Here is a 17879-nt window from a genome sequence, read left to right on the forward strand (position 1 = left end):
CCGCTCTGCCCTGCGGCTGGGGTTGGGGCAGGGCCTGGGGCTGAACAGCCGTCCGTCTGTCCGTCCATCCGCCGGCCGGCAGACTTGATCGTCGTCACCCCGGGCTTGGGAAGGGGTTAGACCGGATGGAGCCGGGCCCTCGATGGCGAGCTGCTTTCCCTCGAGGACAGCCCGCTCCCGCTCCTCTCCGCCGGGCACCCCGGGAGGTACCATCCCTGCTGACTCGGTTTTCTTTTCTTGGGGAAAGAACTCACTCCAGCAAAAGAACAGTGAACCTGGAGTACCTGCCCCACGTGCGGGACGCCCTGGTCAGACCCCTGGCGGGCCACGGGGCCGAAGGGGTGCAGGAGGCCGTGGCCCTCATGGACACCTATCACCTGCTGCGAGAAGACTTCGAAAACATCATGGAGATAAGCAGCTGGGGCGGGAAACCAAGTCCCTTCTCTACTGTGGATCCCAAGGTAAAATCCAAGACCCCCGCTCAATCCCCGTCCCCAGAGCTCGGGTTGCCGGTCGAAGGGATGGTCCGCATGGGGGCCCCGAGCCGGCTTCCGTCTCCCGGGGATCCTCCGAGGCGGGCTAGCTCAGGTCGTGGTAGGCCCGTGTGCCCAGAGGCCGGGGAGTCTCGCAGGGCCGGCTCAGATCTGTGCGCTTCATCCTGTCTTCTGGGGTCTCTGTTTTGAAGCAGCAGTAGTGGTGATGGGTGTCGTTTTTGAGGGCCCACCCGGTGCAGTGCGCTGCACGACGTACTTGGGAAGTACAGACTGAAGAAACGACCTGTACCCTGCCCACGCTCTGTCAGTGGGGGCAACACAAATATTTACAAGCAGAATGGTCACAGTTGGTCATTGAGTACATGTACGTGAGCCTAAGTGAGTTTGTAAATGCTAATGGAATTGTTACATTCCACCGAGAAGCATCGTGACCTAGGGGATAGAGCATGAGATTGGGATTGGGAGTCAAAAGGACCTGTGTTCTTTTCCCGGTTCTTTCATTTGTCGGTTGTGTGACCTTAGACAAGTCACCTAATGACTCTGGGATTCAGTTATCTCATCTGTAAAATGGGGAGTATGACCGAGAGCCCCATGTGAGATGTGGACTGTGTCCAATCTGATTAGCTTGCCTCCAACCCAGTGCTTAGTACACCACCTGGCACATAGCAAGCACTTAAAAAATTCCAATTAAAAAAAATTCTGGATGCTGGGAGATTAATTAGGAAAGATTTATCAGAGGAGGTAGCCCTTTATGAGGGGTTTTATGTCTGGGGAGAGCAGTGGTTTGAATGAGGGAGGGAGTTCCAAACTGGGGGAACAGCATGAGATGCAAAGCACAGGCCTGGGAGTCAGAAGGATCTGGGTTCTAATCCCAGCTCTGCCACTTGTCTGCTCTGTGATCTTGGGCTTCACTTCACTTCTCTGGGCCTCAGTTACTTCCTCTGGAAAATGGGGATTAAAACCGTGAGCCCCACGTGGGATGTGGATGGTGTCCAACCTGATTAGCTTGTGTCTGCCCCAGTGCTTGCTTAGTACAGTGCCTGGCACATAATAAACACATGATAAATACCATAAAAAAAATCCCCAAAAGCCAGCAACAGTGAGGGGGTGGAGGCTGGAGAGTCAAGAGCGAAGAAGACCCAGAATATAGGCTTGGGAGGAACGAGGACAGCGAGTTGGGGAGTAGCAGGGATGAGAACAGAGGTGTGAGGTGGGATCAGATCAGATCAGATCCTGGAGGGCCTAGGAGCTGATGGTGAGAAGCTGCGGTTTGTCGTGGAGAGACCCGGAGCCAGAGCAGGGTCAGGAGGGAGGAGAGCAGAGATGCGGGCCGCGTGACGCTCCAGGGAGATGGAGCCGGCCAGCAGCGTCGAGCAGACGTTGGCTGGGAGAGAGGCGAGAGGAGTGGAGAAGACCGGCCGGGAGGTTGACGCCCGAGGCTAGCTGTGACAAGACCGGAACTCGTACCGGGGTTGTGGCAGGAAGTTCTGGTGGTTCAGCGAGCCCGGGAAAAAGTGGCAAGATCTGTCCGTAGAATGAGCTTGGGAGAGCGAGGGGTTCAGGGTGACCCCCCCCCCCCCCAGGGTTGCGGGCCTCCTGGGATAGGGAGGAAGGTGGGGGAGTCGATTGAAATGGTGGAGAGGAGATTCATGTAGCGGGTGTATGTGACCCATCCCGAGTTTGGATAGATGTGGAGATGGGAGAGATGGGGACTCTGCTTTCCTGGATTTTGAAGACCTCCCGACCCCCTCTTCCTCTTCATTATGCAGCTGGGCCCAGATGGGGACTGGTGTGAATGACAAAATGGGATGTATTAAAAACTTGATGTGGCCTTTCCCTTTATGCCCCCACTTCCCATGGGAGTTCGGCAAGTTGAGCACGGGCCTCTCTTGTTTCCTCCTTCTGGCTCCCCCTCCCCCTCTTCTTCCCGTTACCTCCCTCTGTTTATCTCGATCCGGAGTCGGGATAGGTTTTTAGTGCGTTTGGCTTTACCGCTGTCCCACCCCTAACTACCCCCTGGCCCTCTCCCCCAACAGGTCAAGGCAGCCTTCACCCGCGCCTACAATAGAGAGGCCCATCTCACGCCGTATTCCCTTCCCGGCATAAAGGTGTCCAAGCGAGGGGCGGGGCTGGGGCTAGGGCCAGCCCTGGAAGGGGAAGCCGGTGAAGAGCTGAACGAAGACGAAATCCACTCTGAAGAGCAAGACCAGGATTCCGTGGAAACCGATGCGATGATCAAGGTACCGCTGAGCCCCCCATCTCAGCCCCGGCCCGGACCAGCTGGTTCTGGGGTTTCCCACCCCGGCTCTCGGGACTTAGAGGGAAAGATAAACTGACTAGAAGCAAGCGGCTCTCCGTGGGCTTGTCTCGCTGTTCCGTGGAGAAGACGGGGGCCGGGGAAGGTCACTCATCGCTGGGACGTCCCCCGCGTCGGGGTTTGGTGGAGGGGCAGATGGTCCGGAGGTGGAGGCTACCCCGATGGGGCCCTGAGCCTGGCCGGGGCAGGGAGTGGGGTGTGATAATGCTTTATTGTTATATTGTCCTTTCCCAAGTGCTTAGTACAGCGCTCTGCACACAGTAGTGGTCAATAAATAAGACTGACAGACTGATTTGACAGATATTCTCTCTTCACAGAAAAAGACCAAGTCTTCAAAGCCATCGAAGCCGGGAAAGCACGAGGACCCCAAAAAATCAAAGGGAAGAGGTTCTCACCAAGTGTGAATAAACTTGAGTTTCCTGTGCCGCTGACTAGCTGCTTTGGACTCTGCCTGCTCCAACACTCCCTCGCCCATCCGCCCGTCATCCCCTCCCAGAGAAAGTCTGTCCCTGAGGAGGTCAGCGGAGCGACGGTCGAGTTGGGGTTGGCGGGGGCGGTTCCCCCCCACCCCAGGTGAGAACTGTGAGCACTTTGCTGCTCTTGTAGAGGGGAGGGGCCGGCCCACCTCACCTCGGGTCGGGGCTAAGGGAGGAGGCCGACAGGCTCATCTGGGACCGCTGCCCACCTTGAGGTCACCGGAGCCTCATGGCCCAAGGCCTATTTTTTACTAGTCGCTAGTTGCTAATATCCTGTAAATAGGCACATTGGAAGCACCGCCTTCTGGGTTTCTTTTGTACATTGTCAAATAAGTTACAATAAATCTGCAATAAAACTAGCTTCCCAAGACCCATCCCATCTTCTCTCCCAGTTCTTCCTGGCTCGAGGCAAGGCGCCATCAACAGCTCATTTGAAGGTGTTCTCTTCTGAGTCTGTCAACCGGGGCGGCCTCAGGCGGCTCGGGGCCTAGGGGCGGCCTGCTCCGTCGGGTGTGACCGTGGTGAGGGCGGGGCAGGCCGGCTAAGGCCGTCCTGGGAGCTGACAGCCGGAACTCTTCCGGGCTGGCTCCGGCCTGAGGATCTCCAACCCCTGAGCCACCCCAGACCCGCCCGGGCCACGCCGCTCCCTTGGCAGGGCCAGGCTCTTGACACAGCAGAACTCACCCATGGGGTCTTTTAGGACTAAGATGAAGGCATCCCTCTGAACAGGAAAGCCGACTGGAGCTTGTGGTTCCAGCGAGCCCGGGGTGGGCAGACTGGGTCCCTAGGTTGTCCCTTCTTAGGCCCTTGTACTATTTTCCTAAGGGTCTTCCCTCTCAGGACCACCCCCCGTTTCTCCACTGATCTTTTCTCCTGTTTGTCGCCGTTCCGATTTCTTGCATTTGCTAAGTGTGGTGAGGCCGATCCCTGGCGTTTGGCTGCAGGAGGTCCTTCAAGACAGCTGCTGCAATAGACACGGGCAGAACCTCTTCATGTGGGGGCCACTCTGGGCAGTGTCCTTAATTGTAACCCTGGTTCCTGACTCCTTGGGGACCTTCCGTAATTCACTTAGTAGTTTCCTATGGTGTGAGGCTGCCTTGTGGTTGCTGTAGCCACAATGGCTGGGATCCCTTCTGATCATTCCGGGTTGAGGAAGAGCCAGAAGCCGCCGCAGCAGCTTACCTTCTCCTCCTGGTTCTCTAACTCTTCAGTTTTGCTCTTTTTTTTTATGGTATTTGTTAAGCACTTCCTGTGTGCCAGGCACAGTACTAAGTGCTGGGGTAGCTACAAGCTAATCAGATTGGACGTAGTCCATGTCCCACGCGGGGCTCACGGTCTTAATTCCCATTACAGATGAGGTGACTGAGGTACCGAGAAGTGAAGTGACACACCCACGGTCACACAACAGACAAGCGGCAGAGCTGGGATTAGAACTCCGGTCCTTCTGACTCGCAGGCCCCTGCTCTATCTACTAGGCCATGTTGTTTATCAGTTGAGCGAGATACAGCTGATGGCACCATGTGAGTGATTGTCATGGGCCTTAATGACTTTTCCCAGGTTGGAAAGCTGGGGTCGGGTGGGGGTGAGGGGAAGAAGGGAGAATGCCTGGAGCGTCTTGCTGCAGTTTGCAGTTTATATTTGCGTTTCGGATGTTCTAGTGCAGGGGTTGATTGAAGAGAAAAACAAGGTTGCAGGACTGTGGCTCCAACTTATATTGACTTCCTAGCGCTTTTTAACTTCGTATATATTTTGTCCATCTGGACTCTATCCCCTTTTCTGTTTCCCGTGAGTCTTTTGTGCCTCGTCCCTGTGTTAGGTGTAAGGAGAGAAACTTGACTAGCATCATGGGTGAAGGGCTCCAGGCGCTTCCGTGTCCACCGCGGGTCCCGCCCCCCTGTTTTAGTGGATTTGGGACTTCTGAGATGTGGTGGCTCAGAACTCCTGAGTAAGGTGGGCCAGAAGGGGAGTTGGATATTATTTGAGTGCACAGACAGGATGAGACAGGTTGCAAGACCCTAAGTCAGCTAGGATAGCAATGGAATTCCTCCCTAGTGGGTCTTTGCTTTTTTTCTTGTTTGTGGTATTCGTTAAGCAGTTACTATATGCCAGTCAGTTGTATTTATTGAGACCTTACTGTGTGAAGAGCACTGTACTAAGGGCTTGGGTGAGCACAATATCATTGTTCTAAATGAGTTGAGGGCATGATCTTGTCCATCTAGGGCTGGGAGGCGTTCTGGGGGTGAGGGTGGGGATTGGGTCACAGTTAAGGGGATGGTTTTTGGCGGTGAAGACTGAACTTGAATGGGAAGTGAGGATTGAAAGGCAGTCCTTCTGACTCCCTGGCCTGTGCTGTATCCACTGGACCCTGCTGTCATTAACTCCGTTCAGAAGGTCTTGACTTACGCTGTCGAGTCGTTTCCGACATACAGCGACTCCGGACACACCTTTCCCTCCAAGTGCCATCGTTTCGGTAGCGTATCCACAGAGTTTTCTTGTTAAAAATACGGAAGTGGTTTGTCACTGCCTTCTTCCACGCAGTAAACTTGAGTCTCTGCCCTCGACACTCTCCTGTGCCACTGCTGCCCAGCACAGGTGAGTTTTGACTTGTAGCCACTGACCAAGCTAGGAATGGAATGGGTAGGCCACTGCTTGACCCTCCCTCCCGGAGCTGAGACTGGAGGAGGACTGGAAACTCTCCAGGTGCCATCCTGAGAGAGGGATTCAGAAGGTGCTCAAAGCTAAATCCTAAATCTCCCTTAGCCAAAAGACAACAAAGACGGCAGCAACAGAAATTTAGGCAATAGGGACTAGGAAAAAAATCCTGGTTAAGTCACAGACTCATCTTAGACTTGTACTGGACAAGTACTTGTACTGATCTTAGACTTGACACTGGACAGACAAAACCCAAACCGGCCCTCTGCCTCCCTCCTTTTACCTCGCATTTTGGCCGCTCAAAAAACTTCCAACCATCAAGAAAATAATTTTATTTGTAAGCAGGCGTTTTAAGGTACAAAACGGTAGCCAAAGGTGATTTACATCTGCTCTCCTCCACAGTGCATAGTGGCAGAGTTCCTCTGAAACACAGACACATGCTCTAGAAGCAATGAAGGGAACAAGGGGAGGGTGACTTGGCCCGACTGACCCCAGGGCAGCGGATGAAACCATGAGCACTACGTTTTGGGCGGGGTGGGGGAGACCTGTAGTACATCCAGCCCCAGAGGGCCAGAGCAGACAGCAGCCACCATCATCTGCCCCGGTGATACTGGGCAACTACATTCTGGCAAAAACAATGCTTGTGGCCAAAGGGACGTCCTCCTCCGCTGGACTTCGTGGCCCTGTGGTGCCAGGGAGGGTGGGGGAGCCGCCACAGTGGAGGGAACTAGTTGCTTGCACCAAGAATATTTGTTTAGTGCCTCTTATGTGCTAAATGCAGGGGTAGATATAATCAGGTAAGACAGAGTTCCTGTCCCACAAAAAAACTGAAAGTTTAGGGAGGAGGGAAAGCATATACTCAACACCCCCACCCCCCACCATTTTCCATACCAAGAAGGTCAAGGGATCAAGGGCCCACCAGCAGGCAGGTGGCGGAGCTGGGCTTAGACCCCCAGATCTCCTGCCTCGCTCTTTCCCTCTGGCCATGCTTTCTCGTCTGCTAAGGTCAGGGTCCAACTGTCACTTTTCCTAAAAGCAACATGAATATGCTGGCAAAAAGACAGTTTACGGTTGACAATAGTTTTTTACAGATTGTCGAGGGCTGGTCCTCTCCTCGTCTATCGCTGCCCCCATGACGGCTCCTCGGGTGAAAGGTGGGTGGGTTCCGCAGCCATCTTGACTCAGGACTACTTAGAGCGGTAGCCCGTGTTTTCAGGATTCCTAAGCAGTCCGCAGCGCTCAGCGGTGGAACGACGGGGATTCGCAGAAGACCCTACCCGACTGTGTTGAGCCTTCAGGGTGCCACCGAGACCGTGAGGGTGAGTCTGTCTTCTGTCTGACTGGGGACTCTTCCCAGGAGGACGCCTTCATTCCGCTCCTTCCGCCTGTCTCTCAGGGTTGCCTATGGGCCTCCCTTGTGGGGTTTGGGTGGGTGGGGCAGGGCGCTCTACTTCTCTGTAGCACAAGCCGCCCCTATTCGAACCTCGGTTTTCGGGCCGGGGCCCAGGCAGAACCTTCCCTCTTCCCCCTCCATTAACAGAGCTTAAAAGCCAGCCTGGGGCTGTCGAGCGTGGGTGAGGCACCAAGTGTTTACCGCAGGAAGGAAGGGGAGGAAGGGCAGCCAAACGGCCTGTCCCTGCCACGACTGCTCATTGGACCGGTTCCCATCCCCCTCAAAAACATTACGGGAAGGAGGGTTCCTGCTTTATAAACAGCCCCCTGTGGTACAGGGAGGATGTTTTTTCTTAACTTGATAGGGAGCGGCACTTTGATTAAGAGGAGGGAGGGGCCCAAGTTGAGGTCATCCCTGAGACAGCGTAACCAGACAATGCCGGAGCTGTCACGGCCGACACGGCGAGCAGAGCGTAAGACCCCAGGATGGACCCACTCAGTTTCCAAAACAGGGCCCTGAGGCTGGGGGTGCAGGGGAACCAAGTGTCCTGCTTCCCAGGAATCAAAATGGCCTCTTCCCGTCGGGACACTGTGGACCAGGTGACAAGAGCTACAATTTGCTCGCTGGGGGCTTGACAACTGCAGTGACGTCCAGATCACTGTCCCAGAGTCCCTAAACACCAGACTCCCTAAATCACCTGACCCCCAGGTCATGAACTATTCAGGGGGTCTGGATTGCCTTCCTACTTCACAGTTTGTGCTCTGGAAGAAGAGCAGGGCAATGACGTCTAGATTGGAGTGCCTAAACTGCCAAGATAATGAACTCTGAAAGTGGCCCGGATCGGCCTCGTGTTCATGATCTGGATGGAGACGGGGCAGGCACGTCCAGAATGGAGCCCCGGAGTCCCAAAACTCACCGGTCCCCCAGGTAATCACCACCTATGCAAAAGTGGTCGGGATTTGTTCCTACTTTGCTGCTGGTGCTCTGGAAGCCAAAGCAGGACGGTGCATTAATACTTTTTTTAATCTAATGGGCAACGGCAGTACAAGTGGTGAAGAGGAGGAAGATGATCAGGTTGAGGCCATTCCCGAGAGGCCGTGTCAAGTCACCACCGCAGCCATCCCAGCCAACATAAGCATAGAGTAAGACCCCAGAACTGACCTGCCCAGGCCCCCAACCCAGGGAACCAAAACCCTGCTCTCTCAGCCCCCAACATACCCTCTTCCCTCCAGGAACGTGAGTACCATCCAACAGGAGCTACAGTTTCTGCTCCGGAGGCTGGACGACTGCAGCGACTTCCAGAAAGGAGTCCAAGAGCCCCTAAACTCACAGGACCAGGGATAATGACCTATGCAAGCAGTCTGCATTTGCCTGCCTACTTTATCCTTTGTGCTCTGGAAACCAGACTAAGGGCAATGCCCAAAAGGCAGAAGACTTTTTTTTCCAATCTGATGGACAGTAGCCATTCAAGTGATGAAGAGGGATAGGACCAAGGTGTGGTCATTCCCGAGAGACCATGTCCGGTCACCACTGCAGCCACGCCAGCCTATATAACAAGCATAGAGTAAGACCACGGGACTGTCCTGTCCAGTTCCCCATGGCGGGGAGCCACGGAACCACCTGCCCTGCTTCCTCAGTCCCCAAAATGTCCTCTTCCCTCTAGGAAGGTGAGTACCGACCAACAAAGGCTACTCTGTTCGTTCTGGAGGGTGGAAAGCTGCAAGGACGTCCAGCTGGGAGTCCCAAAGCCCCCAGACTCACGGCCCTCCATGTAATGACTTAAGCGAGCAGTTTGGATTTGCCTGCCTACTTTACCGTTCGTGCTCTGAAGAGCAGACCAGATCAAGGAAATCCAAATCAAGAGTCACAGAGCCCATAAACTCACTGGTTGCCTGGACAATGAGCTCTGAATTGGGTCTGGATTGCCTTTTCCCTCGTGACCGTTCATGCTCTGAAGGCCAGGGCCAGTGAAGTGCAATATGGGCAAAATCATTTTTTTCACCTGACAGAGAGCGGCAGCTCACGTCCTGAAGAGGAGGGAGAGGACCGAGTTGAGGCCACGCCTGAGACCTGGTGTCTGGTCACCCGGGCAACAGCCATCCCGGCTGACGTAAGCATAGAGACAGACCCCGTCACCGACCTGCTCATTTCCCCAACCGGGGAGCCACTGAACCGAGTGCCCTGCTCCCTCAGCACCCCCAAATGTCCTTTTCCCTCCAGGAATGAGAGTGGCCAACCAACAATCTGCACTCTGGAGACTGTACGACTGCAATGAAATCCCAGTTGTAGTCACAGAGCCCCTCAACTCACGACCCTCCAGGTAATAACCTATGTAAGTGGTCTGGTATCACCTTCCCACTTTACTATTTGGTGTCTGGAAGCCAGACAAAGGCAAGGTGTTACAGGCAGAAGACTTTTTTTTTTTTAAAGTCGATGGACAGCAGCAGCCCAAGTGATGATGAGAATGGAGAGGACTGACCTGTCCAGCTCCCCTTGGGGGAGCCGGGAAACCATGTACCCTGCTCCCTCAGTCCCCAACATGCCCTCTTTCCTCCAGGAACATGGGTACCAATCAACAGGAGCTCCTCTGTGCGCTCTAGAACCAGGATGGTTGCCCTGGCATCCAGACGGGAGTCCCAGAGGCCCCTAAATTCACAACCCCCCAGTTACTAACCTATGCAAGGGGTCTGGATTTGCCTTCCTACTTCACCATCATGAGCTGAAGACCGAGTTAGTGCACTGCAATGCAGGCAGAAAAATTTTGTTAACGTGACGGAGAGAAGGAAAAGGACCAAATTGAGGTCATTCTTCAGAAACCACGGCTGCCATCCCGGCCACCGCGACAAACTCAGGGTATGACTTTGGGGTTGACCCAACCAGTCCCCAAAGGGGGAGTGTGACATTCCCAGAGGTTTTCTGATCTAAATCCCTGCCCAGAGTGCCCCTGGAGTCACACTGGGATTGTCTGGCTCCCGTTCAACCTCCGCTGGTCCTAAGGCCCCTCACCTTTCTCATTCTTCTACTGCAGGTTTCAGACAATGGTACTCACTGCCGTTTAACGCCGGCCCCCTTCTAGCTGCATGTTATTTACAGGCATCTCTCTGAAGGCGTACAGGTCATCACCTGTACCACCCCCTTCTACCAGGGCTGGCCACAGGAAGCTCGCCGACAAAGCCCTCTGACCGTGGCTTCCCAGGACGGGTGTCTCCCTGCCTGGCCCCAGCCCCTGCCCCAAGAGGACACCAAGATCCGGGAGCTCTACGATATTTACTATATTCTAAGTAAGGTAACAACCTAAACCAATGCGGTTTGGACCACCTCTCCCTGGCTCTAATACCGTTCCCCCTCCAGGGCCCTCTGTACTGCCCCGTCGGCTTCCGTTCTCTTCCCCCTTCTGGGCTCTCGGCCGCTGGACCCCGAACCTCCAGAGAGAGATTCCTCTCCGATCCCTCCCTGTGCTTCGGGTCGGTCCGGGTTTCACAGCACAAGCTCTCCCTACGTCCTCACAAGCTAGCCCTTCCCCTTCCTTCCCCATTCCCCTCCCTGATTGGTTCAGTGTACACTTCAGGGAGGGGCAACTCCTGGCTTCCTCCTCCTCCCTCTCCTATAGGAATTGGTCTTCACGGGGAGTTAGCTAAGGCTCGGGGGGCCCGGGGACCAAAGTTCCCTACCCCTCCAGTTCCCAACATGTCTTCTTCCCTCTGGTAGCGGGAGTACCAATGAACAAGAGCTGTAATCTGGGCTCTGGAGGCCGGACCTGGGAAGGGACAACCGGAGCTGAGTCCTCCAGGCAGCAACCTGTGTACGTGGTGTGGATTGGCTTTGACCCTTTAACCCTTCATCTGGAGGCCAGATTAGGACAATGACTTCCAGCCCAGAGTCCTGGGCCCCTTAAACCCACTGATTTCCCCCCACCCCGCCCCACCCTATTCAAGTGACCTGGCTAGGCCAGACCTCTGCAGCCACCTGAGCTACCACGAACACCATAGTGAAAGACCCCAGGAGTGACCCATCTCATTCTGAGTAAGGGGCGGCAAGGGACCAAGAACCCTACTCCCCCAGGCCACAACCCGCCCCCTTCCCCTCCACTAAGTGGTCTGGGTTTGCCTGGTTACTTTACCACTCGCCCCCAGTCCCCAACTACCTTGCTCCAAAGAGTGACCGTCCGTAAGCGACCGGCGGCTCTTCACAAGCCCGTGAAGGCGTTTCCACCTCATCCGCCGCCATGGGGAAGCTTCCTTAGGTCCCCTTCATCAGTGCAGTGTTAGTGGAGGTCCAGGGCAGTCACGGGGCTTTCCGTGGTAATGGGTAGAAGTTCTTAGTTGGGTGGTGGGCAGCAGATCCTTGGCTCTTCTTAGCCTTTGTCTCGCACGCCGGGTCAGACTTAGCTCATAGCTCGGTCGGCCCTGAGTTACGTTGACCTCTTCTGTGCGACGATCACAACGAGCAGCAAGGGGTTTGTGAGCCACTGCTAGATTTGCTGCAGGTTGTTTTTCAGTGAAGCGACAGTGCTCAAAAATACGACTGACTGAATGAACCAGTCCTTAGTGTTGTCTTCCTGCTTCACCTACTATTTTAGTAGCTGTCCTGTCTGCACATAGGCCATCGCTCGGCACAGCTGGTTTGTATGTTTTGGAGATGTTCTCTTCTGAGTCAGTCCATGTAGGAATTCTCCTGGGCATAATAATAATAATACTAGAACGTGTTAAGCACTTGCTTTATGCCCAGTACTGTACTAAGCGGCTGGGGAGATAAAAGATAATCAGGTGGGACACGGTCTGTCCCATGGGGGTGGTGGGAGGGGGCTCACCATCTAAGTACTGAATCCCCATTTTGGAGATGAGGAAACTGAGGCATAGAGTAATGAAGTGACTTGCTCAAAATCACACTGTTGGCAAGTGACGGAGGTGGGATTAGAACCCAGGTCCTCTGATTCCTAAGCCAGTGCTTCTTAGTGGACGAGGAGCAGAGACTGCAGAATATGATGATATGGAGCCCAAAGAGGCTGTAATGGAAAGAGGAGCCAATGCTACCGCTCAACTGATTGATGGGGAAAGACTAATTCTCAGACACCCCCACCTCAGCTCTACCCGCTCACTGAGGCCTGGTCAGATGCCACAGGCTGTTCAGGTTGACTCTTCACCTGAAAAGAGAGAGGAACGGTTAAGGGGATGGAAATGGATCTGTTTTGGTTCAGGCGATTTGAAAACAATAACGACTAATAACTAGAACTGACCATTACCTGGCAGGGGTGGAATTCTCACCCTGAATCCTAATGTAATGAAGTTACTCCGGGCACACTAACTTGGTGGGGGGATATGTCTTTCACCAATTTACTCGAGTTAAGGCTAACTTGAAACCAACTTGATTACGACGGGCATTTTGAGGGAAGGTCACTGGCTGTTCCCCTGGCCAGCCACAGCACAGCAACAGGTCCCGGCTTCCCTTTCTGGAAACACGCTCAGCCCACAAAGTGGTGACTGTTCAACTCACCGACTGTCCCACTTGCCTAGGCACCAGGAACGGTGGGTGGTTCGGGGCTGGGAGAGAGTAGCCGTGAGCACGGGATCTTCGGACAGGGGAGCTGGGGGCTTTACCTGAGAAATACTCACTGCTCCACTTCTTGGGTGAGGTAAGAGGCACAATCTGAGATTTTCTCAAGTTGATCCCCGTTCAGTCTTTCTGAACACATAGGACACGGACTTTCTGAGTCGAGCAGGCTGTTTTGGAAACAAAAACGGCACAGGTCCGATCTGGGAACAGAACAGGGCAACAGAGGGATGTGCTCTGGGCTGAAGGCCCTCTTCAACTCGGACTCAAGCAGAGGGCTGATAGTGCAGATTCACTTACTTTGTGAATTCTGAGTACAGAGCAGGAAAGTCACAGTGCGGACAGACCGTCCAGTCATCTTTTACCATGTGTCGGCCCTGCAACAGCACATTTGGAAGACAGTCACTCCTGAACATTCACATTGTTTCCACGATTGCAAACGGCCCAGCAAGGAGGACCAAAAGCATCTGTGCGGATTCCAGCCGCCGCTTAATGACCACCGTGCTCCCGGCCCCGTTTTCACTCCAGTTACGGCTCAAGGCCTTGCTTTCAGGGTAGGAGTTTAGGCTACCGAGCATCACGCAACCGGGCCCCATCCACTGAGAACCACAAACAGAGACCTAGTGCCGGGTATGTCCCGGCTGGCATCATCTTCTACGGAAAAATCATTTTTGGAAAATTCCACCCGCCTGGTGGTGCAGGGTCGATGCTACCACACTGCTGCCCCAGTGCTCGGCCTTTACTAAGCCCCTTAATGAAGAGCACCGTTTTGATGATGAGATACCCACCGTGGCAATGCAGTACGGGAGATTATTTTTGCACCCAGGACAAAGCAGCTCACACTCAGGAAGCGGGAACTCACAGAACGGACACGGGGCAGTTGCCTCTTCGGCCTCTGAGGTGTCAGGTCGCCTTCAGGACAAATCACATAGTTCAAAACGATGAATGACTAAACTGATGAACTGTACTCTCTCAAGCGCTTAGTACAGTGCTCCGCACACGCTGAGCGCTCAGTAAATAATTTCCTCCCTTACTGCCACCTTCAAGCTCCTTCCCTCCTGCCTGTATTGAACCCTCCAGCTATTGCTCCACCTCCCAGAAGCCATTTCTGTCTTAACACCTGGAACGGGGTGTCGACACCTACCCTGCTGCCACCATCTGCCTCCTAAACCTGCTGCAATCTGTTCTCCTCCAGCTTCATTTTCCCGAAAGCAGACTGGGTCTTTCTCTCGGACCGGCCCGAGGGGCTGTATTCCAGCTAGTCCCCTTGGATCTCTCAGCTGCCTAAGGCACAGATGACGATGCCATTTATCGAGAGAGGCCACCCGACCTCAATTTTGCCAAGACAGTACAGACTTGGTCTTCTCCCACCTCTCTGACCGTGCCTCAGTCTCCTTCACTGGGTCTTCTTCCACCTTTCATTTCCCAGTGATGGGTATCCCTCAAAGCTCTGCTCTAGGTCTCCTACTCTACAGCCACCCTCTCGGGGAGCTCATCCACCAAGGAATCAGGAAAAACCCATTCCCCCTTCCCCTCCCGCCGGCCGCCTGACCTGACCATGGCTTCGATCTTCTTTCGGTATTTGAGATCGATCCGGCTGCGGTACTCCGGGCGCATGAGCATGGCCGCGAAGCTGAAGGCCGAGCTCCGCAGCCCCGCCCGGTGGCACTCGATCACGGTGGACGTCAGGATGGGCACGATGTCTGCAATCCAAATGGAACCGCGGTGATTCCTCTGTCATTAAGGTATATTTATTTACAGGGAACATGGCGGGGGGGGCAGCTATATTATTATTATTGTTAATAATAATCGTATTTATTGAGCACTTATTAGGGCTGGATTTCCAACCAATGAGGGCCTGGCTGGGGCTCGGAAGTTGTACGTACCCACAGATCATCTTGGACGCACACAACGACTACACTTATTCACCTCTGAAACCACCTTAGAGGAACATCTTAAACTGCTTGTGCTCAATCTTCTTTTAAATGGTATTTGTTAAGTGCTAAGTGCCAAGCACTGTTCTAAGCACTGGGGTAGATACAAGTTAATCAGGTTGTCTCACATGGGGCTCACACTCTTCATCCCCATTTTATAGATGAGGTAACTGAGGCACAGAGAAGTTAAGTGACTTGCCCAAGGTGACGCCCAAAGTCACACAGCTGACAAGTGGCGGTGGCAGGATTAGAACCCACCACCCCTGACTCCCAAGCCTGTGCTCTTTCCACTAAGCCATGCTGCTTCTCGTGAGGCACAGGTGACGATGCCATTTACCGAGAAAGGCCACAATGTGCTATCGTTCAGTAACAGTTGTTGAGTTGTTGAACAGAGTACACTAAGAATACACTATAACAGAGTTGGTAAAGACATTCCCAATACCCTCTAAGGAGAAGCCTAGATTATCCCTAGCTATGCAATTTCTGTAATCCAGGTCAGATCATGGAGGATGGGAGAAAGCCTCTTCCCTAGGTTGTGTCTAGCTCAGCTTCCACTCTATCTGACATGATAATAATCAATTGTGGTATTTGTTAAGCACTTCCTATTTACTAAGCACTGGGCTAGATACAAGTTAATCAGGTCGGATACAGTTGCTGCCCCACAAGGGGATCACAGTCTAAGTGGAATCTACCTCTGAGGTGAAATAGCATTTCTAGCCGAAATGGTGATGATGATAATGATAATCGTTAAGCACTTACTATATGCCAAGTGGTGCATTAAGCTTGAGGGTAGATATAAGATAATCAGGCCTCACATACAATCTTGGCATACTTTCAAACCTTTTACTACTATGCAACTTAAAAAAGGACATATTCAATATTCAAAAGATTGAAGGACAGTTGAGAAACATTTTGTTGTTCATGAAACCAGCTGAAGCTACCGTGAACTGAAATGCCCCGTGAGACATTGCCACATGCTCACTGGATGGGGGGGTGCAGCGCTTTGTGCCATCTTGTAGAAAGCGGTACTTACGGGAGGGGAATTTGCTAATGTTGTTGGCCACACGAATCAGCATGCGGGCTCCCTTCATATGATCGCCACGTTTCACATGAATCTGAAATAAATGATGGATTTGCTGAGCATCTGATTATCACCGAAATAAGCTCATTCACTCCTCAGCATTTATGGTCTACTGGATGTTGAGCACTCATCTGAGTGCCAACCTGGTGCCGAACAATCTACCAGTTACTTGGAAGTATATAGTAATTGTAGAAGACACAGTCCTTTGCCTTGGGGGAATTTACAGTTTAATAGCAGGTGGACACAAGTTATATGCATAAGATGGGAGGAACACAAAGGAAGCAAAATCAGGAATAAGGTCACAGCCTTGAAGGCGGGCGAGAGGTTGAGGAAGAGTAGGATTAAGTAGAGTTCGTTAGATTCAGCACAGAAGAGGATTACTGTTGACCTTGGAGACAGCGGTCTCAGTGGAGTGGAGGGGTGAAAACCAGATGGAGGCTGGAGATGCGTACAACCCATTTGAACAATTTGGACAGGAATTGGAAGAGGAAAATTGAATGATAGCTGGAGGATGCAGGGGGATGAAGAGTTTTTTGGGGGGTTTTAAAATATATGACCGAGTGGGAAAAATTTGTTGGGGAATGCTTCCTAAAACAGGTGCATTTTCAGGAGGACTGAAAACAGGGAGGGTTGTGGTCTGGTGAATTTAAGAAGGATGGGAATTCCAGGCAAGAGAAAGAGCAGAGCAGTGGTGGGAGACAGGAAAATTGCAAATGAGGTAGGGTAGAAAGGTTAGCTTGGGAGGAGCAAGGAGTGTGAATCTCAGTGTAGGAGGTGAAGCCTACTCCCACCCTTGGACACTTGACGGACAAAGAGGGAGATTTAGAGGGGTGGCCCTGCCTGGAATCTGACCAGTTGTGCTCTAGGGACTTCCGCTTGGAGGCTCTGGCCTGCTGAGCCCAGGCTGGGCCGGGGAGGGGGAAAGGTCGATAAGCCCACTTGCGGAACCTAGCGGAACCCAGGGAGAGCCCAGCACCTGCAGCTAGCACGGATTTCGGGGGGCCTTGGATGACTATGGACTGCAGAAGCAGACTCAGGTGTTGGCCAGACAACAGGCCATTCCTGTCTGGGAACTGAGAAGACACTGTTCAAAATACACCCAGTCCTCCTGAGATGCGCAAAGGTCACCTTCCCGTGAAAGCCAGGTTAACGAAGACACCCCCTGGAGAACTCAACTGCTCTCATGCCTTCTGTAGGCACCTGTGGGCATGAACATATTCTTTGATAACTAGCCAGGTCGGGACAAAACAGGCTTATGCTATCAGAAGGACGTTCCCTAACGTATGGAAAACATGTGTTAAGGGTAAAATTGAGTGTCTCCTTTTTGAATGTGAACGGCAAACCTATAGATATAGCACTTACACACACACACACACACACCCCACCTCCAGAAGGATTTACGAAGCAGGAGGGGCAGAGGGAAAGGGATGAGGGACTTAATACAATACAGCTGAGGAGACAAAAGAGAAGGACAGGGAAAAGGAAGGCCTGGAGGTCTGGACACATCTGGGGTGGAGGGCAGGCAGGGAAGGTTGTATAGGAAGGTAGCCACTTATTTCCACTCTATTACCTTCACCAGTATATAACTGTGCAGAATCATAAGGTTCGTGGCCATCTCCGAGGGAATCGTGATCTTTTGGGTTCTCAATTCTGCGTACATGCTGAAAAGGACGTCGTGGGCATTTCGATAGTTTCCTTCGGAAAAGGGAGAGGCCGTTACAAACTGAATTCAAAGAGCAGAAAACTGGGATGCACACTCCAGTGCAGTGGACTTCTGCACTGTTAAGGATTGCCGGGTCTAAACAAATTTACACTAGCAGAGAAGCACCTTACTGCTATTTTTCAAAATTAATCAATGCTATTTATGGAGCGCTTACTGAGTTTACAGGTAATTGAGCATTATGGATTTTTTTTTTCCCTGAAGAGGCCATAAGCTGCTTTGCTCCCTGTTTTTGGCAACTGATAAAAGATGGACTCATAGT

At 52.8% G+C, this 17879-nt stretch overlaps 2 protein-coding genes across 6 annotated transcripts in view; one reads left to right on the forward strand and one right to left on the reverse strand.

Annotated features, from left to right (window-relative positions):
• The window catches only part of RFC1 (replication factor C subunit 1), a 55069-nt gene extending 51408 nt beyond the window's left edge, over positions 1-3661 (forward strand). For both annotated transcript variants that reach the window (XM_029046497.2, XM_029046498.2), the window contains 3 exons: positions 248-461; positions 2531-2734; positions 3129-3661. In XM_029046497.2, the coding sequence (XP_028902330.1) occupies positions 248-461; positions 2531-2734; positions 3129-3215 (505 nt within the window). In that variant the 3' untranslated portion in view covers positions 3216-3661. The remainder of the gene's footprint in view (positions 1-247; positions 462-2530; positions 2735-3128) is intronic.
• An 8537-nt stretch (positions 3662-12198) lies between these two features.
• WDR19 (WD repeat domain 19) overlaps positions 12199-17879 on the reverse strand; it is a 54441-nt gene continuing 48760 nt past the window's right edge. For 3 of the 4 annotated variants that reach the window (XM_039914658.1, XM_029046594.2, XM_029046595.1), the window contains 7 exons: positions 17468-17592; positions 15850-15931; positions 14435-14585; positions 13671-13794; positions 13183-13259; positions 12930-13052; positions 12199-12475 (listed from right to left, as the gene is read on the reverse strand). In XM_039914658.1, the coding sequence (XP_039770592.1) occupies positions 12941-13052; positions 13183-13259; positions 13671-13794; positions 14435-14585; positions 15850-15931; positions 17468-17592 (671 nt within the window). In that variant the 3' untranslated portion in view covers positions 12199-12475; positions 12930-12940. The remainder of the gene's footprint in view (positions 12476-12929; positions 13053-13182; positions 13260-13670; positions 13795-14434; positions 14586-15849; positions 15932-17467; positions 17593-17879) is intronic. The other variant, XM_039914657.1, reaches the window with a different exon arrangement.

This window comes from Ornithorhynchus anatinus, chromosome 18 (genome assembly GCF_004115215.2).
Source record: "Ornithorhynchus anatinus isolate Pmale09 chromosome 18, mOrnAna1.pri.v4, whole genome shotgun sequence".
Lineage (NCBI taxonomy): Eukaryota > Metazoa > Chordata > Mammalia > Monotremata > Ornithorhynchidae > Ornithorhynchus > Ornithorhynchus anatinus.